The 15,838-nt window shown below is 38.9% G+C and overlaps 1 protein-coding gene across 2 annotated transcripts in view; it reads right to left on the bottom strand.

Annotated features, from left to right (window-relative positions):
- LOC123532363 (leucine-rich PPR motif-containing protein, mitochondrial-like) overlaps window positions 1–15,838 on the bottom strand; it is a 134,068-nt gene that overhangs the window by 76,001 nt on the left and 42,229 nt on the right. For both annotated transcript variants that reach the window (XM_045313785.2, XM_045313793.2), the window contains exons 15-19: window positions 15,134–15,258; window positions 14,454–14,544; window positions 10,501–10,607; window positions 5,591–5,695; window positions 4,782–4,841 (exon numbers count right to left, since the gene is read on the bottom strand). In XM_045313785.2, the coding sequence (XP_045169720.2) occupies window positions 4,782–4,841; window positions 5,591–5,695; window positions 10,501–10,607; window positions 14,454–14,544; window positions 15,134–15,258 (488 nt within the window). The remainder of the gene's footprint in view (window positions 1–4,781; window positions 4,842–5,590; window positions 5,696–10,500; window positions 10,608–14,453; window positions 14,545–15,133; window positions 15,259–15,838) is intronic.

Here is a 15,838-nt window from a genome sequence, read left to right as displayed (position 1 = left end):
GGTGAGAGATGTGCGATGGGGGGTTATTGGGAGGATGTAATGAAGATTGTTACAGTCTGCACATCATCACATCACGACCTGCCTATATTCCAAGTTTCAAGTCAATACCTTGATATTTTAGTTATGCTCTGTACACAAAATATAATGGGCAGTTTTGATCTTGTCCTTTGTTCTACCACCCTGGTTCATGCACTCTGCACATGGTCTTATCACCACCTACCTACCGTCCGTCTGAGCTTATAAGACTATTCGCCCATAAGACGAGACCCTAACTATGATCCGAAAAAATCATGAATTTTGCTGACACTCGCATATAAGACGAGGTGTATAATTGACGGAGATGGTCAGCAGTTTGTTAATGCTGTGATTGATTTTTATCACCTAAATTGTAAAACTGACATGGATCGTTGATCGGCAGTTTGTTTCTGCTACAAATATTTTTGATGACGCTTTAAAAGTGACAGGGGTCGATCATCAGCAGTTTCATAATGCTATAAATGCTTTTTGATTACGTTGTTTGTAACATAATAACTTAATAATCTACTGCTTTAAATATTTCAGGTACAACGGTTCATTAAGTATGAATACAGTTCTGAAGTCAAGGATGACTTTCTATAAGCACGATTATTATATTTACCATATAATGCCATGTATTTCATGTCTTGACTGAATAAACTGTTTGTTCGTGCGTTTCATTATCGATACCTGATCAACGTGACCAAAGATTACAGCAGACTTATAATAGGCAAAAAATTGGAGTAACATAGTTAAAGAAGATATACTTCTGTGTATCTAAGAATTATACTATTTCTATTACGGACATTACACGAGTTACGATGACGGGCTGACAGATGGACAACGGATATAAATTTGAAGTAAAACATTGAAGCCAATATCGACAGTGCTAAAAAGACGTAAAAAATGTAAAAGGTTATGGAAAACTGCTAAAAATTGTTTAGATTGATGCCTGATTATACATGTTTGCACATTCTAACAACAGCATTATCTGTGCCTCGGGGTATTGATTGAATCTCAAACACCTAACAGGTAATAAATTATGACAGGTGTCACTCTATCAATTAGTGTCATCTAATTGTAACGCGCTTCCTAGTATCTCCCAATTGACAATTATCTTTCAAATCATGATAACTGTTACTATTGTGTAGCAGTCGACAATCGTAAAAAAAGTTTACAAAATAAATAATAACATATAAACATTCCACCATTGCTTTTTTTTTTCTCTAATGGGGTTTCGTATTTTTAAATGTTCGTTTTGTGCTATATTGACTCAAAGCAACTGTAAACAGGTAAATATAATACTAGCGGTTCACACTACGTCGATCTATCGTGATCGTTTTAACATCCGTTTCGTTAATAGTTTAGACATATCCAATTACTATATTCCATTTCCTGTTTCATTTTAGACGAACGCTGTTTCAGTGCATCACGTGAATATACAATTTTCTATTGTTTTGCAAGGATATTTCAGTACAAGTTGAGGATTTTCCTGTAAAAATGTTAAAGTTCCGTTATTGATAGAAATTTCTCCATTTTCGCAGAATTTCTACCCCGATACTGGCTAAGAAAAAAACTTGGATATGTTTTTGATCCACTTATTCTGACAATTTTGGGTCTTGCTTTTGCACTTGCATATAAGACGAGTTGGAAATTAAAGGTAAACAAGAGCTGTCTCCGTAGGATGACATATGCCCCCGATGGCACTTTGAATGAATAGTTATGGCCGATGTTAGAGTTTAGTACCTTTGACCTACAGAGCTGGGTCTTGCGCGCGACACATCGTCTTACAGTGTCACACATTCATGCATAGTTATTTTAAAATCCATGCATGAATGACAAAGATATGGACCGGACATGCCCATCAATGCACTATCATGAAAAATGATCTTTAACGTCTAAGTGTGACCTTGACCTTTGAGCTACGGACCTGGGTCTTGCGTGTGACACGTCGTCTTATTGTGGTACACATTCATGCCAAGTTATTTGAAAATCCATCCATCGATGACAAAGATATGGACCGGACACGCCCATCAATGCACTATCCTTTAACATCTAAGTATGATCTTGACCTTTGAGCTACGGACCTGGGTCTTGTGCAGGACACGTCGTCTTACTGTGGTACACATTAATGCCAAGTTGTTTCAAAATCCATCCATGGATGACAAAGATATGGACCGGACATGCCCATCAATGCATTATCCTTTAACGTCTAAGTGTGACCTTGACCTTTGAGCTACGGACCTGGGTCTTGCGCACTGCACGTCGTTTTACTGTGGTACACATTCTTGTCAAGTTATTTGAAAATCCATCCATCGATGACAAAGATATGGACCGGACATGCCCATCAATGCACTATCCTTTAACGTCTAAGTGTGACCTTGACCTTTGAGCTATGGACCTGGGTCTTGCGCACAGCACGTCGTCTTACTGTGGTACACATTCATGCCAAGTTATTTGAAAATCCATCCATCGATGACAAAGATATGGACCGGACACGCCCAACAATGCACTATCCTTTAACATCTAAGTATGACCTTGACCTTTGAGCTACGGACCTGGGTCTTGCGCAGGACACGTCGTCTTACTGTGGTACACATTAATGCCAAGTTATTTGAAAATCCATCCATGGATGACAAAGATATGGACCGGACATGCCCATCAATGCATTATCCTTTAACGTCTAAGTGTGACCTTGACCTTTGAGCTATGGACCTGGGTCTTGCGCACTGCACGTCGTTTTACTGTGGTACACATTCTTGCCAAGTTATTTGAAAATCCATCCATCGATGACAAAGATATGGACCGGACATGCCCATCAATGCACTATCCTTTAACGTCTAAGTGTGACCTTGACCTTTGAGCTACGAATCTGGGTCTTGCGCACTGCACGTCGTCTTACTGTGGTACACATTCATGCCAAGTTATTTGAAAATCCATCCATCGATGACAAAGATATGGACCGGAAACGAAAATTGCGGACAGACCGACAGACCGACAGATGGTTCAAAAACTATATGCCTCCCTTCGGGGGCATAAAATGTAAGCCTCAATAGGTCATCTTATAAGCGCAGATGGACGGTATATCCCAATTTAAAAGTAAATATCTTAAATGGTTAATAAGTTATGCTCCAGACACTAAATATGACGGATAGATTTGACCGTTGAGCTCAAACTGTGACCTTGACCGTAAACCTAAAGACCAAGTTCATGTTTTCTGCACATCATCTCATCACCTACATGCCAAGTTTGAAGGCATTATCTTGAAATGTTAATAAGTTATGCTCCGGATACGAAATATGATGGACAGTTTTGACCTCTGAGCTCACTTAATGACCTTGACATTTGACCTACAGAGCCATTTCGAGTGCTCTGCACATCGTTTCATCTCCATCTACCTATATCCCAAGTTTAAAAGTCAATATTTTTAACGGTTATGAAGTTATGCTCCGGATATGAGTTATCACATAATACGAAACAAGAGGGCCATGATGACCCTGGATCAGTCAACTGAGTAATATGAGCCACATGTTTCAAATGGCAAACTGATGCTTAAAATATAAAGAAAGTCGGTCAGTAAGACAAATTCATGGTCACTGAGTCAGTTTTAAGATCGGTATGCAAAATTGTACATGTCATCCAAATTTCAAGGCTGTATCTTAAACAAGAGGGCCATGATGGCCCTATATCGCTCACCTGAGTTTAATTGCTTGCTTGAACAAATTTCTTTCCTAAATCTTCAAAAACAAAAAAAAAACTATGTGAGAAGGTCATGGTAAAGATTCTTCAAGATAAGTACTGAAATCTGTTAAAAAATTATACACATGGTCCAAATCTCTTTGCTGTAGCTTTAAAAACAAGAAAGTAGGTCAGTATGTCACAGTTAATAATATATAAGATGAATAATGAAATCTGTATCAAAACTTCTACATGTGGTCCAAATTTCCATGCTGTATCTTCAAAAACAAGAAAGTAGGTCAGAAGGTCACGATTAAGACTATTCAAGATGAGTATTGAAATCTGTATAAAAAATTATACAGGTGGTCCAAATTTCTATACTGTAACCTCAAAAACGAAAAAGTATGTCAGTAGGTCACAGAGTTCTGCATGGAATTCAATTCTTTCAATAATTTTGAAAGGGGACCCCCAAGGATCATTCCTGTGAAGTTTGGTGTCATTCTGTCCTGTGGTTTTCAAGAAGATTTTTTTAGAAAATGTTGACAAATGGACGACAGACACTGAGCGGTCACAAAAGCTCACCATGAGCCTTTGGCTCAGGTGAGCTAAAAACGGATGTATAACAAACAATTGAACAATCTAATATGTGAGTTTGAAAATTCTAATCAGTCTATTCAAATAAGAACGTTATTATCAACGATAGGAAATTCAAATAAATTCAAGTTGTTTCAGTACAACCTTACATCACCAAGATAACTTAACATTCAACAGGTACTGGCTTTTGTATGGCTAAAAACTGGGAACCAGTCTGAGAATCAAATCTTGCTATTTGAGGCGTCCCATGAGAAAACCAACATAGTGGCTTTGCAACCAGCATGGATCCTGACCAGACTGCGTGGATCCATGCTGGTCGCAAAGCCACTATGTTGGTTTTCTCATGGCATGGCTCATTTGTCAATTTCAAAATTGAACCCAGTCTCCTGAGCTCTTAAGTGTAGATTCAAAAGGCTCATTTGCATATACAAAATGTGCAGCATTTTTTTTAAATAAAGGAATCATCAGCATTTCATGAAAACTTTTCTACTTACCTCCTCTGAAAACAATGCTTTGAAGTCCTCTGACAGAAAATTCTGATTCACTGTAATACCCTGAAACAACAATTGAAAGGTGCTGATAAAGCATTTTTGCCTTATTCATCCCATTTTCTTATATTTCTGCCCTTGCAATGGCTCACGGAGCTCTGGCATTGAATGCTTTTAGTTTAAACTAGATGTGTGTCAATATGACAGAGGTGACCCCTACCCCACTTACTGTCTCTACCCTCATATGTTACTTTCTAAAAATGAAACAATATAAAATAAGGCACTGCCTCAATCAGGAATGGATCTGACTTCAACTCATCCCATAACATTTGAAAAGAACTGTCTAATGACGGCACGGACCAAAGTACACATTTTTCAAATCAACAGTAAATATCTCATTCGATATATCACATGTTACCATAGAGGGATCAATCCTGATTTTCGTCGCTTCACGCAGGATTGATTCCCTATCAATTCAAAGGTAGATTTTGGAATAAAAACAACACTGCCCATATTTGTACTGATGTGCAAGACGTTGCGGTTCAGACAAGTTATGTGGACGCTTATTAGGCACAAGGAAAAAGCATATTCTTCCAAAAAATCCAAAGTCAGACGCTCTGTGCACATGCCAGAAGTACATACTTTTTTATTCAATAGTATATATCTCATTCGGTATATCATATGTTACGGTAGAGGGATCCATCCCGATTTTTTAAGATATTGATGTTCACAACCAAATACAGGCATGGCATATCAAAATTCAAGTTTAAATTGAAATCGTCTTCTGTAGACATTGTTCAAGCAAATATTTTTACCTTTTCCAACATGACCTCTTTGAGCTCTGTCTTGTCAACTCCAATTTTTAGTAGCTTGCCAATCACACGATCTTGTGCCATACTGTTTGTCAATGATGCCAGCACCTGGAATGAACAAAGTTGCTTTTGTACAGCTGAACATGACTTTGCAGTCACCTTTATCAAATAGCCACTTGCCTTGAGCAGCCAGTCACACACCTTCCCAAACTGATTTTTTTTTCTAATCTGAACTGTACTTGAACACCCATCTACTTTGGGCAGCCACATGCTCTGGCTGCTCAATAATTTTTTTTCTTGGTGCTGAGTTTTATATGCTGGATATGGTGTTTAATGCTGACACTTCTCCTTTTGATCTAGGTTTCATACCAGAACTTACTTGTTCTGTAAGGAACTAACAATTACATGAAACATCATAGGTGGTGGGCAAATGGCTTGACAAAAATCGTTAAAGTAAAAATTTAATGCACAACATCCCCCTAGCTAAGGAACAAACTATGGCTTTTCAAAAAAAGAACCAGTCACATACTATCTTCAGTGATCTTTGTTCCCTCAACACACTCCTATTCAACTTCATTTGAGAGGACCATCACAATCTCAAGCCACACAAACATTCTCACACGTGTTCAACTTGGCAAAGCTTGAACAAATAAACAACAGTATCTGGCTTGCAATGAACTAGAGCATTCTTTTCTAACAGTACATTTAAGAGATACAACCTATGGAGTTGTGATCAGGTTTGTGAAGCTCTAAGGTTTCTACTAGATAACATATTTGTCAAATTTGGCAATAAAACTTACAGACAAGTAATTGGTATCCCGATGGGAACCAACTGCACCCCACTCATTGCTAATTAATTCTTATACTGTTATGAACGAGATTTCATGCTTAGTTTATCCACTGAAACACAATTTGAAATTATTGAAGCTTTTAAAGGAACCTCAAGGTATCTTGATATTTCAAATATGGACAACCTATATTTTTCAGAAATGGTGAAACACATTTACCAACTAGAATGTGTCTGTAGGACACAGGGTGTGCACCCCCACCCCACTGGTACATTTGTCACAAATAAGGAGCAATAATTCAAATGTTTGCAGTTTTAATGGGGTATAGCCTCAACAAATATTTTATGAAAAGGATTCATTATTCTAGGCCTTATACTTTTTGAGCTATGAGCATCACAAACAAAAAAAGCCATTATTTTGGCTATTTCAAAGGCCATAACTCTGTAATAAGAGCTAAAATTCTCAAGAAGAATGCCAAGTGTGCAAGGTCACATCATGTGTTAAAGACTCCAGCAAGGTTTCCTGAATTTACATCTAATACTTTTTGAGCTAGGCACATAATTAGGTAAAAAACTGCAAATTTTTACTATTTCAGGGGCCATAACTTTGGGAGTGGAGCCAGCCAAAATATTAGAGGTGTGCAAGTTTATATCATGATAAAGGCTTATGCAAGTTTTCAACCATTTATATTAAATACTTTTTGAGTTAGGTGCGTCACAAGGTGAAAATGTATATTTTTGACTATTTCAGGGGACGTTACTCTGAAAATAGTGGGTGGACCCAAATGAAAAATAGGAGGTGCACAAGTTCATATCATGATTAAGACTCATACAGGGTTTCATGAATCCATATCAAACACTTTTTGAGCTAGGCATGTCACAAGGTGAAAATGTGCAATTTCGACTATTTCAAGGGCCATAACTCTGAAAATAGGGGACGGAACCAGATGAAAAATAGGAGGTGCGCAAGTTCATATCATGATTAAGACTGTTGCAAGGTTTCATTAATCTATATCAAATGCTTTTTGAGCTAGGCGTGTCACAAGGTAAAAATGTGCATTTTTTTACTATTTCAGGGGCCATAACTCTGAAAAAAGGGGGCGGAGCCAGATGAAAAATAGGAGGTGAGCAAGTTCATATCATGATTAAGACTCATGCAAGGTTTCATGAATCCATATCAAATACTTTTTGAGCTAGGCATGTCACAAGATAAAAATGTGCATTTTTGACTATTTCAGGGGCCATAACTCTGAAAATAGGGGGTGGAGCCAGACGAAAAATAGGAGGTGTGCAAGTTCATATCATGATAAAGACTTATGCAAGGTTTCATGAATCTATATCAAATACTTTTGAGCTAGGCATGTCACAAGGTGAAAATGTGCAATTTTGACTATTTCAAGGGCCATAACTCTGAAAATAGGGGCGAAGCCAGATGAAAAATAGGAGGTGCGCAAGTTCATATCATGATTAAGACTGTTGCAAGGTTTCATGAATCCATATCTATACTTTTTGAGCTAGGCGTGTCACAAGGTAAAAATGTGCATTTTTGACTATTTCAGAGGCCATAACTCTGAAAATAGGGGGCGTAGCAAGATGAAAAATAGGAGGTGCGCAAGTTCATATCATGATAAAGACTCATGCAAGGTTTCATCAATTTATATCAAATACTTTTCGAGCTAGGCGCGTCACGAACTTTGGACGGACGGACGGATGCACAGACAAGACCAAATCTATATGCCCCCACTGCTTGGGGGGGGGGGGGGGGGGGGGGGGGGCACAAAAAGAGTTACAGCTTAACAAGGCTAATATTTCAGATTTAGCAGTGGGGGGGGGGGCACAAAAAGAGTTACAGCTTAACAAGGCTAATATTTCAGATTTAGCAGTGTCATTTTTGGATTTAAATTTAACAATTGTGAATAATAATTTAACGAAAATATATGATAAAAGATTTTAATTTTGAAAATGTCAACTTCCCCCACCTTGATGGAGCATCACACGGTGTCTATATTTCACAACTTATTCGTTTTGCAAGAGCTTGCTCAAAGATAGAGGATTTTAATGATAGAAATCATATCACCAAGAAACTAGAGATGCTTTTGAGAAAAGCGCATGTCTCCCACAACTGCCCATATGAAAATTGTCTAATTTCTCTAGATGGCTTAGACGAGTGGATCCAATTAGATGGTCTGGATGAGTGGATCCAATCAGTAATTCAAGGGCCATAAATCAAAAGTGCCTGGGCAGATTTGGCTAGTTATCGAACTTGGCTAAGGTCTTATGGCCAAACACATTTTGTTCAAGTTTGGTGAAGATCAGATGAGAAATGTTCGACTCAGAGAGCGGACAAGAGTAAAAAGGCAGATTTTTCGGTAATTCAATGGCCGTAACTCCAAAATGCCTGGACCGATTTGGCTAGTTATCAAACTTGGCCGAGATTTCATAGTCAAACACATTTTGTTCAAGTTTGGTGAAGATCGGATGAGAAATGTTTGACTTAGAGCCTGGACAAGAGTAAAAAGGCCGATTTTTCGATAATTCAAGGGCCGTAACTACAAAATGCCTGGACTGATTTGGCTAGTTATCGATACTGGCCGAGGTCTCATGGTCAAACACATTTTGTTCAAGTTTGGTGAAGATTGGATGAGAAATGTTCGAATTAGAGTGCGGACAAGAGTAAAAAGGCCGATTTTTGGTAATTCAAGGGCCATAACTCCAAGATGCCTGGACCGATTTGGCTTGTTATCGAACCTGGCCGAGGTCTTATGGTCAAACGCATTTTGTTTAAGTTTGGTGAAAATCTGATGAGAAATGTTCGACTTAAGAGTGCGGACAAGCTTTGTGACAGACAGACATACACACACACACACCACTGTGTGGTGGGAGACATAATTATTATAACAGGGTTACTGTTACCATAAGCTACAGAAAACTTTCAGTAAATTTTACTACAGATCGTCCGAACTGTTAGAAAAATATAATACTTGCCTAAAAACGCTTTTAAAACTTGAACTTACACACTCGCAATACTATGGAGATGTAGTTTATAAAATACAGTAAATTAAACGTAGTCCTTATTTATTCAGGTATTTGTAAAATGTGTTAAAAAGTTTATCAAAAGAGGATACGATGCAAAAATCGTGAAGCACAGTGCATGTTTAGTGATCGACCCCTTTACAGTCAATTGCTACGCTTTCCTATTTGATGGTGCGATGACTAAAGTGTAAGACTCCATGATGCTTTTCTCTTAAATCCTACATACAACAGACGGAGGGTGTTGAATTTTGTCTTGCAGCTTTCCTAGTCGTGCTCTTAAAAGTTAGGCTCTTGGTGCTCTAACTTTAGACAAGTTGTTGAGTACATTGGTGTAATTATACCTTAGATTTACCTTAATTTTGTGTTTTACTAATTAATCTGGTATTTTTTCGCTAATGTTAGAGCCTTTCTCAGCGGAGATTTTATTTATATTGTGCTGTCTAACTTGTTGAAAATAGGGTAAGTGGGAAGTTGGCATGCCCTAAACGAGTTTATACCCCCCAGTTTCCTTTATATAGGTTACTGACCATTCCAAGGTGCATATGAGGGGAGCAACACACAGAGGTACATGTGCATGTAAGGGGAGCAACTCAAAGAGGTAAACGTGAATATGCAGGGAGCAACACAAAGGGGTACATGTGAATGTAAGGGGAGCAACACACAAGGGTACATGTGAATGTAAGGGGAGCAACACACAGGGGTGCATGTGAATGTGAGGGGAGCAACACACAGGAGTGCGTGAATGCGAGCGGAGCAACACACAGGGGTGCATATGAATGCGAGCGGAGCAACACACAGGGGAGCATGTGAATGTAAGGGGAGCAACACACAGGGGTGCATGTGAATGTAAGGGGAGCAACACACAGGGGTGCATATGAATGTATGAGGAGCAACACACAGGAATGCATGTGCATGTAAGGGGAGCAACACACAGGGGTGCATGTGCATGTACGTGGAGCAACACACAGGGGGGGTGTATGTGTGTGCATGTGTGTAACAGCAAGCAGGAAGAAGCAAACTTACAACAGACAAGCTTACACTGCTCAGTCCCATATTTAAACCATGGTTTATTCAACTTAAAGAGAAGAAATACCTCCAACTTATGCTTCCAATCTTTTTTACTTTCATCCCTTATCAATCTCCCAGCAATAAGGTATGTCATGTCTGAAGGAATGTCTTCTACTGTGCCACACGACTTTGCTGAAAAGAAAGCAATACTATACATTAACAAGAGTACCAGAATGTCACAATATAAGCCTGCTGTTGCAAATTTCTTTACACTAGCACCTGTATTTTCAAATGGAATTTTAATTTTGTGGTTGTGTTGTAATTCTTAGAGAGCATCATTTCAAAATGAATAATTTGGAAACAAATTACTATCATCTGATTCAAACTTCGGCAATTTTTACTAATTCAAGAGCTATTATTGTAAAGACACTGCCCGAAAGTAACTATACATATCAAACTTGACGTACATGTTATAGTAAAACATATTCTGAAAGTTTGGTACACAGCCAGCCCAAATAATAACATATCCAATTTAAAAAACGAGGTTAAAAAGTTTCACGAATAAGCTATTGATAGTAGCAATAAAGTGAATTTTTCTAAGTCCGCAAAAAATTCTAACCAGGTAGAAATACCCTAAAATACACCTAAAAATTGGAAGTAACATTAATGTTGTACCACAGAAAAGTGGTCTTGGTTTTTACCTACGACCAATTATAAAAAAGTTACAATGTAAGTTATTTATTGTAACAACAAAGGGAAGCAATTCTAAAAAAATTCTAAGACAACAAAAAAATCATTACCAGGTGAGATAGGTCAAAATACACCTAACAAGAAAATTTCATTCTTATATTTGACCTTTGACCTCTAAGTGTGACCTTGACCTTGATAACTGGTTCTTGGATATGACACTCCGTCTCATGATGGTGAACAAATGTGCCAAGTTAAATCAAAATCCTTCCATGCATGAAGAAGAAATGCTCCAGCAAAGTTGTCATTCTTGTAGCTTATCTTTGACCGACCTCTAAATGTGACCTTGACCTTAGACCTAGGGACCTGGTTCTTGCACATGACAATCTGGCTCATGGTGGTGAACAATTGTGCCAAGTTACATCAAAATCCCTCCATGCATGAAGAAGAAATGCTTGGGACAAAGTCATCCTTGAATTTGACCTTTGGCCTCTGTGACCTTGATCTTAGACCTTGGGACCTAGTTCTTGCGCAAGACACTCTGTCTCATGGTGGTGAACATGTGTGCCAAGATACATCAAAATTCTCCCATGAATGAACAAGAGCTGTCACTAATGGTGACAAATGCCCCTGCAGCACCTTGACCTTTGACCTGGTGACCCCAAAGTCAGTAGGAGTGGTGTACTCAATAAATACTATCAGCATGTGAAGTTTGAAGGTCCTGGGTGAAGTAGTTCGCATGTTAAGTGCCTCCATGCAGAAAGTTAACGTTGGCCCCTCTGACCTTGACCTTGGACCTGGTGACCCCAAGTCAGTAGGGTTGGTGTACTCATAAAGTACTATCAGCATGTGAAGTTTGAAGGTCCTGGGTGCAGTGGTTCGCAAATAAAGTGCCTTCATGCAAAAAGATAACGTTGGCCCCTGTGACCTTGACCTTTGACCTGGTGACCCCAAAGTCAGTAGGGGTGGTATACTCAATAAGTACTATCAACACGTGAAGTTTGAAGGTCCTGGGTGCAGTGGTTCGCGAGTAATGTGCCTTCATGCAAAAAGTTAACGTTGGCCCCTGTCACCTTGACCTTTGACCTGGTGACCCCAAAGTCAGTAGGTTGGTGTACTCATAAAGTACTATCAGCATGTAAAGTTTGAAGGTCCAGGGTGAAGTGGTTAGCAAGTAAAGTGCCTTCATGCAAAAAGTTAACGTTGGCCCCTGTGACCTTGACCTTTGACCTGGTGACCCCTAAGTCAGTAGGAATGGTGTTCTCACTAAGTACTATCAGCATGTGAAGTTTGAAGGTCCTGGGTGCAGTGGTTCGCGAGTAATAAGCCTTCATGCAAAAAGTTAACGTTGGCCGCTCTGACCTTGACCTTTGACCTGGTGACCCAAAAGTCAGTAGGGGTGGTATATTCAATAAGTACTATCAGCAAGTGAAGTTTGAAGGTCCTGGGTGCAGTGGTTCGCAAGCAAAAGGCCTTCATGCAAAAAGTTAAGGTTGGCCCCTGTGACCTTGACCTTTGACCTGGTGACCCCAAAGTCAGTAGGGGTGGTACCGTAGATAGCCATGTATAATGCGCACCCATGTATAATGCACACCCCCAATTTTGGCCCAAAATCCTGGGAAAAAAACATTTTTGGTCAATTTTGAGGTGGATGGAAAACAAAAGTAGAGTTTACATCGACACCGGTAAAAATTTTTATTTCCGCGGCAGAGAGCAGCATCGGTCTCGCGGTACTATCGATTTTTGTTTTCTCAAAAATAAAACCAGTAAAATATTGTTTTATTTGTTGTTTTACCTTTTTAATTAACTATTTTGAATAAATAAACAGCAGCTGATTCAATATTTCGGAATGGTATCTTTCAAAATGACATGAGCTTTTCAATTCAAACCAATAACAAAAGGTGTGATAGCCTTTTTGTCACGATCAAATAGCCAGTAATTACCGGCAATTAACGTGTCACCTTGTGTCAATTATGTTGTTCAAAGTTTGATCTCGGTTAAAGATAATTCTCGATCTTTAATTAGTATCATAATTTTTGTGATTTATTAACATTTCTTTGATCAAAATACTTTTAAATTTATATGATATTAATTTTGTTTGAAGGAAAAATAAACCATTCGATCTTTTACGGAAAGTAACTGCAATCTTAGATTTTAGCGGTGACAGTAAGCGCAGGGAGTAGTTTCCCTTTACCAAAATGGCGAACATCGGTAACAAACTTGTTTTGAAGTTGGAAAATTGTCTATACCTGTGTATTATGCGCACCCACGCTTCGGAGGTGGTCCCAGGGGTAAAAAAACTGCGCATTATACATGGGTATCTACGGTATACTCAATAAGTACTATCAGCATATGAAGTTTGAAGGTCCTGGGTGCAGTGGTATGCGAGTAAAAGGCCTTCATGCAAAAAGTTAAAGTTGGCCCCTCTGACCTTGACCTTTGACCTGGTGACCCCAAAGTCAGTAGGGGTGGTGTACTCAATAAGTACTATCAGAATGTGAAGTTTGAAGGTCCTGGGTGCAGTGGTTCGCGATTAAAGTGCTTCATGCAAAAGTTAAATTGGCCTGTGACTTGCTTGACCTGGTGACCAAGTCAGTAGGTTGGTGTACTCAATAAGTATATCAGCAAGCGAAGTTTGAAGGTCCTGGGTGCAGTGGTTCGCAAGTAAAAGGCCTTCATGCAAAAAGTTAACGTTGGCCCCTGTGACCTTGACCTTTGACCTGGTGACCCCAAAGTCAGTAGGGGTGGTATACTCAATAAGTACTATCAACACATGAAGTTTGAAGGTCCTGGGTGCAGTGGTTCGCGAGTAAAGTGCCTTCATGCAAAAAGTTAACGTTGTGACGAACGAACGAACTAACTAACAAACGGACGGACAGTTGAAAACTAATATGCCCCCGAAATAAAAGGAAATGCTCCGGACAAAGTCTGTGGACGCCCCCCCTTGGCAGGCGGAACCCCATAATACGTCCCGTCATTCAGACAGACGTATAAAAATTATAAAATATTCATATCAGACTACTTTAAGTTGATTTTGTGGTTATGCCAACTGAATGAACATAAAAGTCGAAATGGCACATAACTATGTAAAAAGCGAAATAGTTATGGGACCTGTGCATTACAAGTCAGTTTATCATAGAAAACAAGTGTGTGAAGTTTCAATCCATTCCCACAAGAGGATACAGATATACTAGCTTACATACAAAAACCTAACACCGATGCAGACATCGATGTATGGGCGAGTCCAATAGCTCTACCTATTCTTTGTTTAGTCGAGCTAAAATCATATCCTTCGTTATTTTTCTTTCTTAATAAGTATACAGATGTATAATGAAAATAGTCACATGTTACCATATTCGGCAGCAGCCTTCCATCCTTCCCTTAGCAAACAGTTACTAACCAGACACCCATTTATTTGTCCCTCGTTAAATCTTGAATGCTTCTGAAATAAAAAGAAACAATCACCACCTACAACTTGTGAAAAGTGTTCCAATTAATCTCTCAAAATATCTCAGGCTGTTTCACAAAAACTTACAGTACTTCAACCTTTCGACTGCTGGCAGCAAGTGATTCTGCCTTTGTGACCAGTGCAGACCAAGATCAGCCTGCACTGTTCGCTATTCAGTCATTAAATTTTCAGTGAACACCCCTTTGAATAATAAGTAAAACAGCCCAAGTTGAATGACAGACCAGTCCATCTTGGAAGTTTAGCAAGGAAAAGGTAAACTGAAAATTAGCTGTGGGTTACAGAAATTCATGTTTGTTTAGTTTGTTTGTATCAGAGCTATTTTAAGTTTTCAGCGGACAGTGAAAGATACAAAATATGCTTCAACTCAAAATGTCCCCTGGTTCATTAATGTGCAACAGGTGAAGCATCCACACAAGATTCAATATCAAAATCACAAAAGACTGCTGATAATTTTAAATGGCAATCCAGTTTGGTTTGATTCCAAGACTTTCTGCATGTGAAGCCAGAGCACTGACCACTGCAATACTAAGCTCTCTGTTTCTAATTCAAAACAGTAGTTTACCTGTAAAATGTTTTTGTATTCTTCCTGTGACACTCTTAGCGCAAAGAGGGCTATCTCCAGGTACAGCTGAATTGTTATCCCTCCACTGTTAAAGGGCTCAATGAAAGGAACTACTTTCTTTAAACCTTAAAATATCAAATTAATAATGTAACTGAATAATTTCAAACGTGATATGTTGAGTGTAAAGTCTCAGTAGAACAAAAACTGACAAGTGTTCTATGTTTTTTTAATAGACCATTGCTTAAAATCATAAAGATGCATCCCTGCTGGGCAATACATCACTGCACCAGGAAATATATATTTGCACCAGGCAATAAATCACTGCACCAGGAAATATATATTTGCACCAGGCAATATACAACTGCACCAGACAATACACAACTGCACAAGGTAATATATATTTGCACAGCAATACACAACTGTACCAGGCAATACAAATTTGTACCGGGCAGTATATATTTGCACCAGGCAATACGTATCTGCACCAGGAAATATATGTTTGCACCAGGCAATACATATCTGCACCAGGAAATATATGTTTGCACCAGGCAATACAGGCAATACATATCTGCACCAGGCAATATATATTTGCACCAGGCAATACATATCTGCACCAGGAAATATATGTTTGCACCTGCATCATGCAAAATACAACCGAACAAGAGCTGTCCCCAAGACAGTACGCTTGACTTTTCTCAGTGCTTG

The sequence above is a fragment of the Mercenaria mercenaria genome, chromosome 1, assembly GCF_021730395.1.
Source record: "Mercenaria mercenaria strain notata chromosome 1, MADL_Memer_1, whole genome shotgun sequence".
In the NCBI taxonomy this organism is placed as follows: Eukaryota; Metazoa; Mollusca; class Bivalvia; order Venerida; family Veneridae; genus Mercenaria; species Mercenaria mercenaria.
Note: the sequence above shows the minus strand (reverse complement) of the source record. Positions and strands in the feature narration are given on the sequence as shown.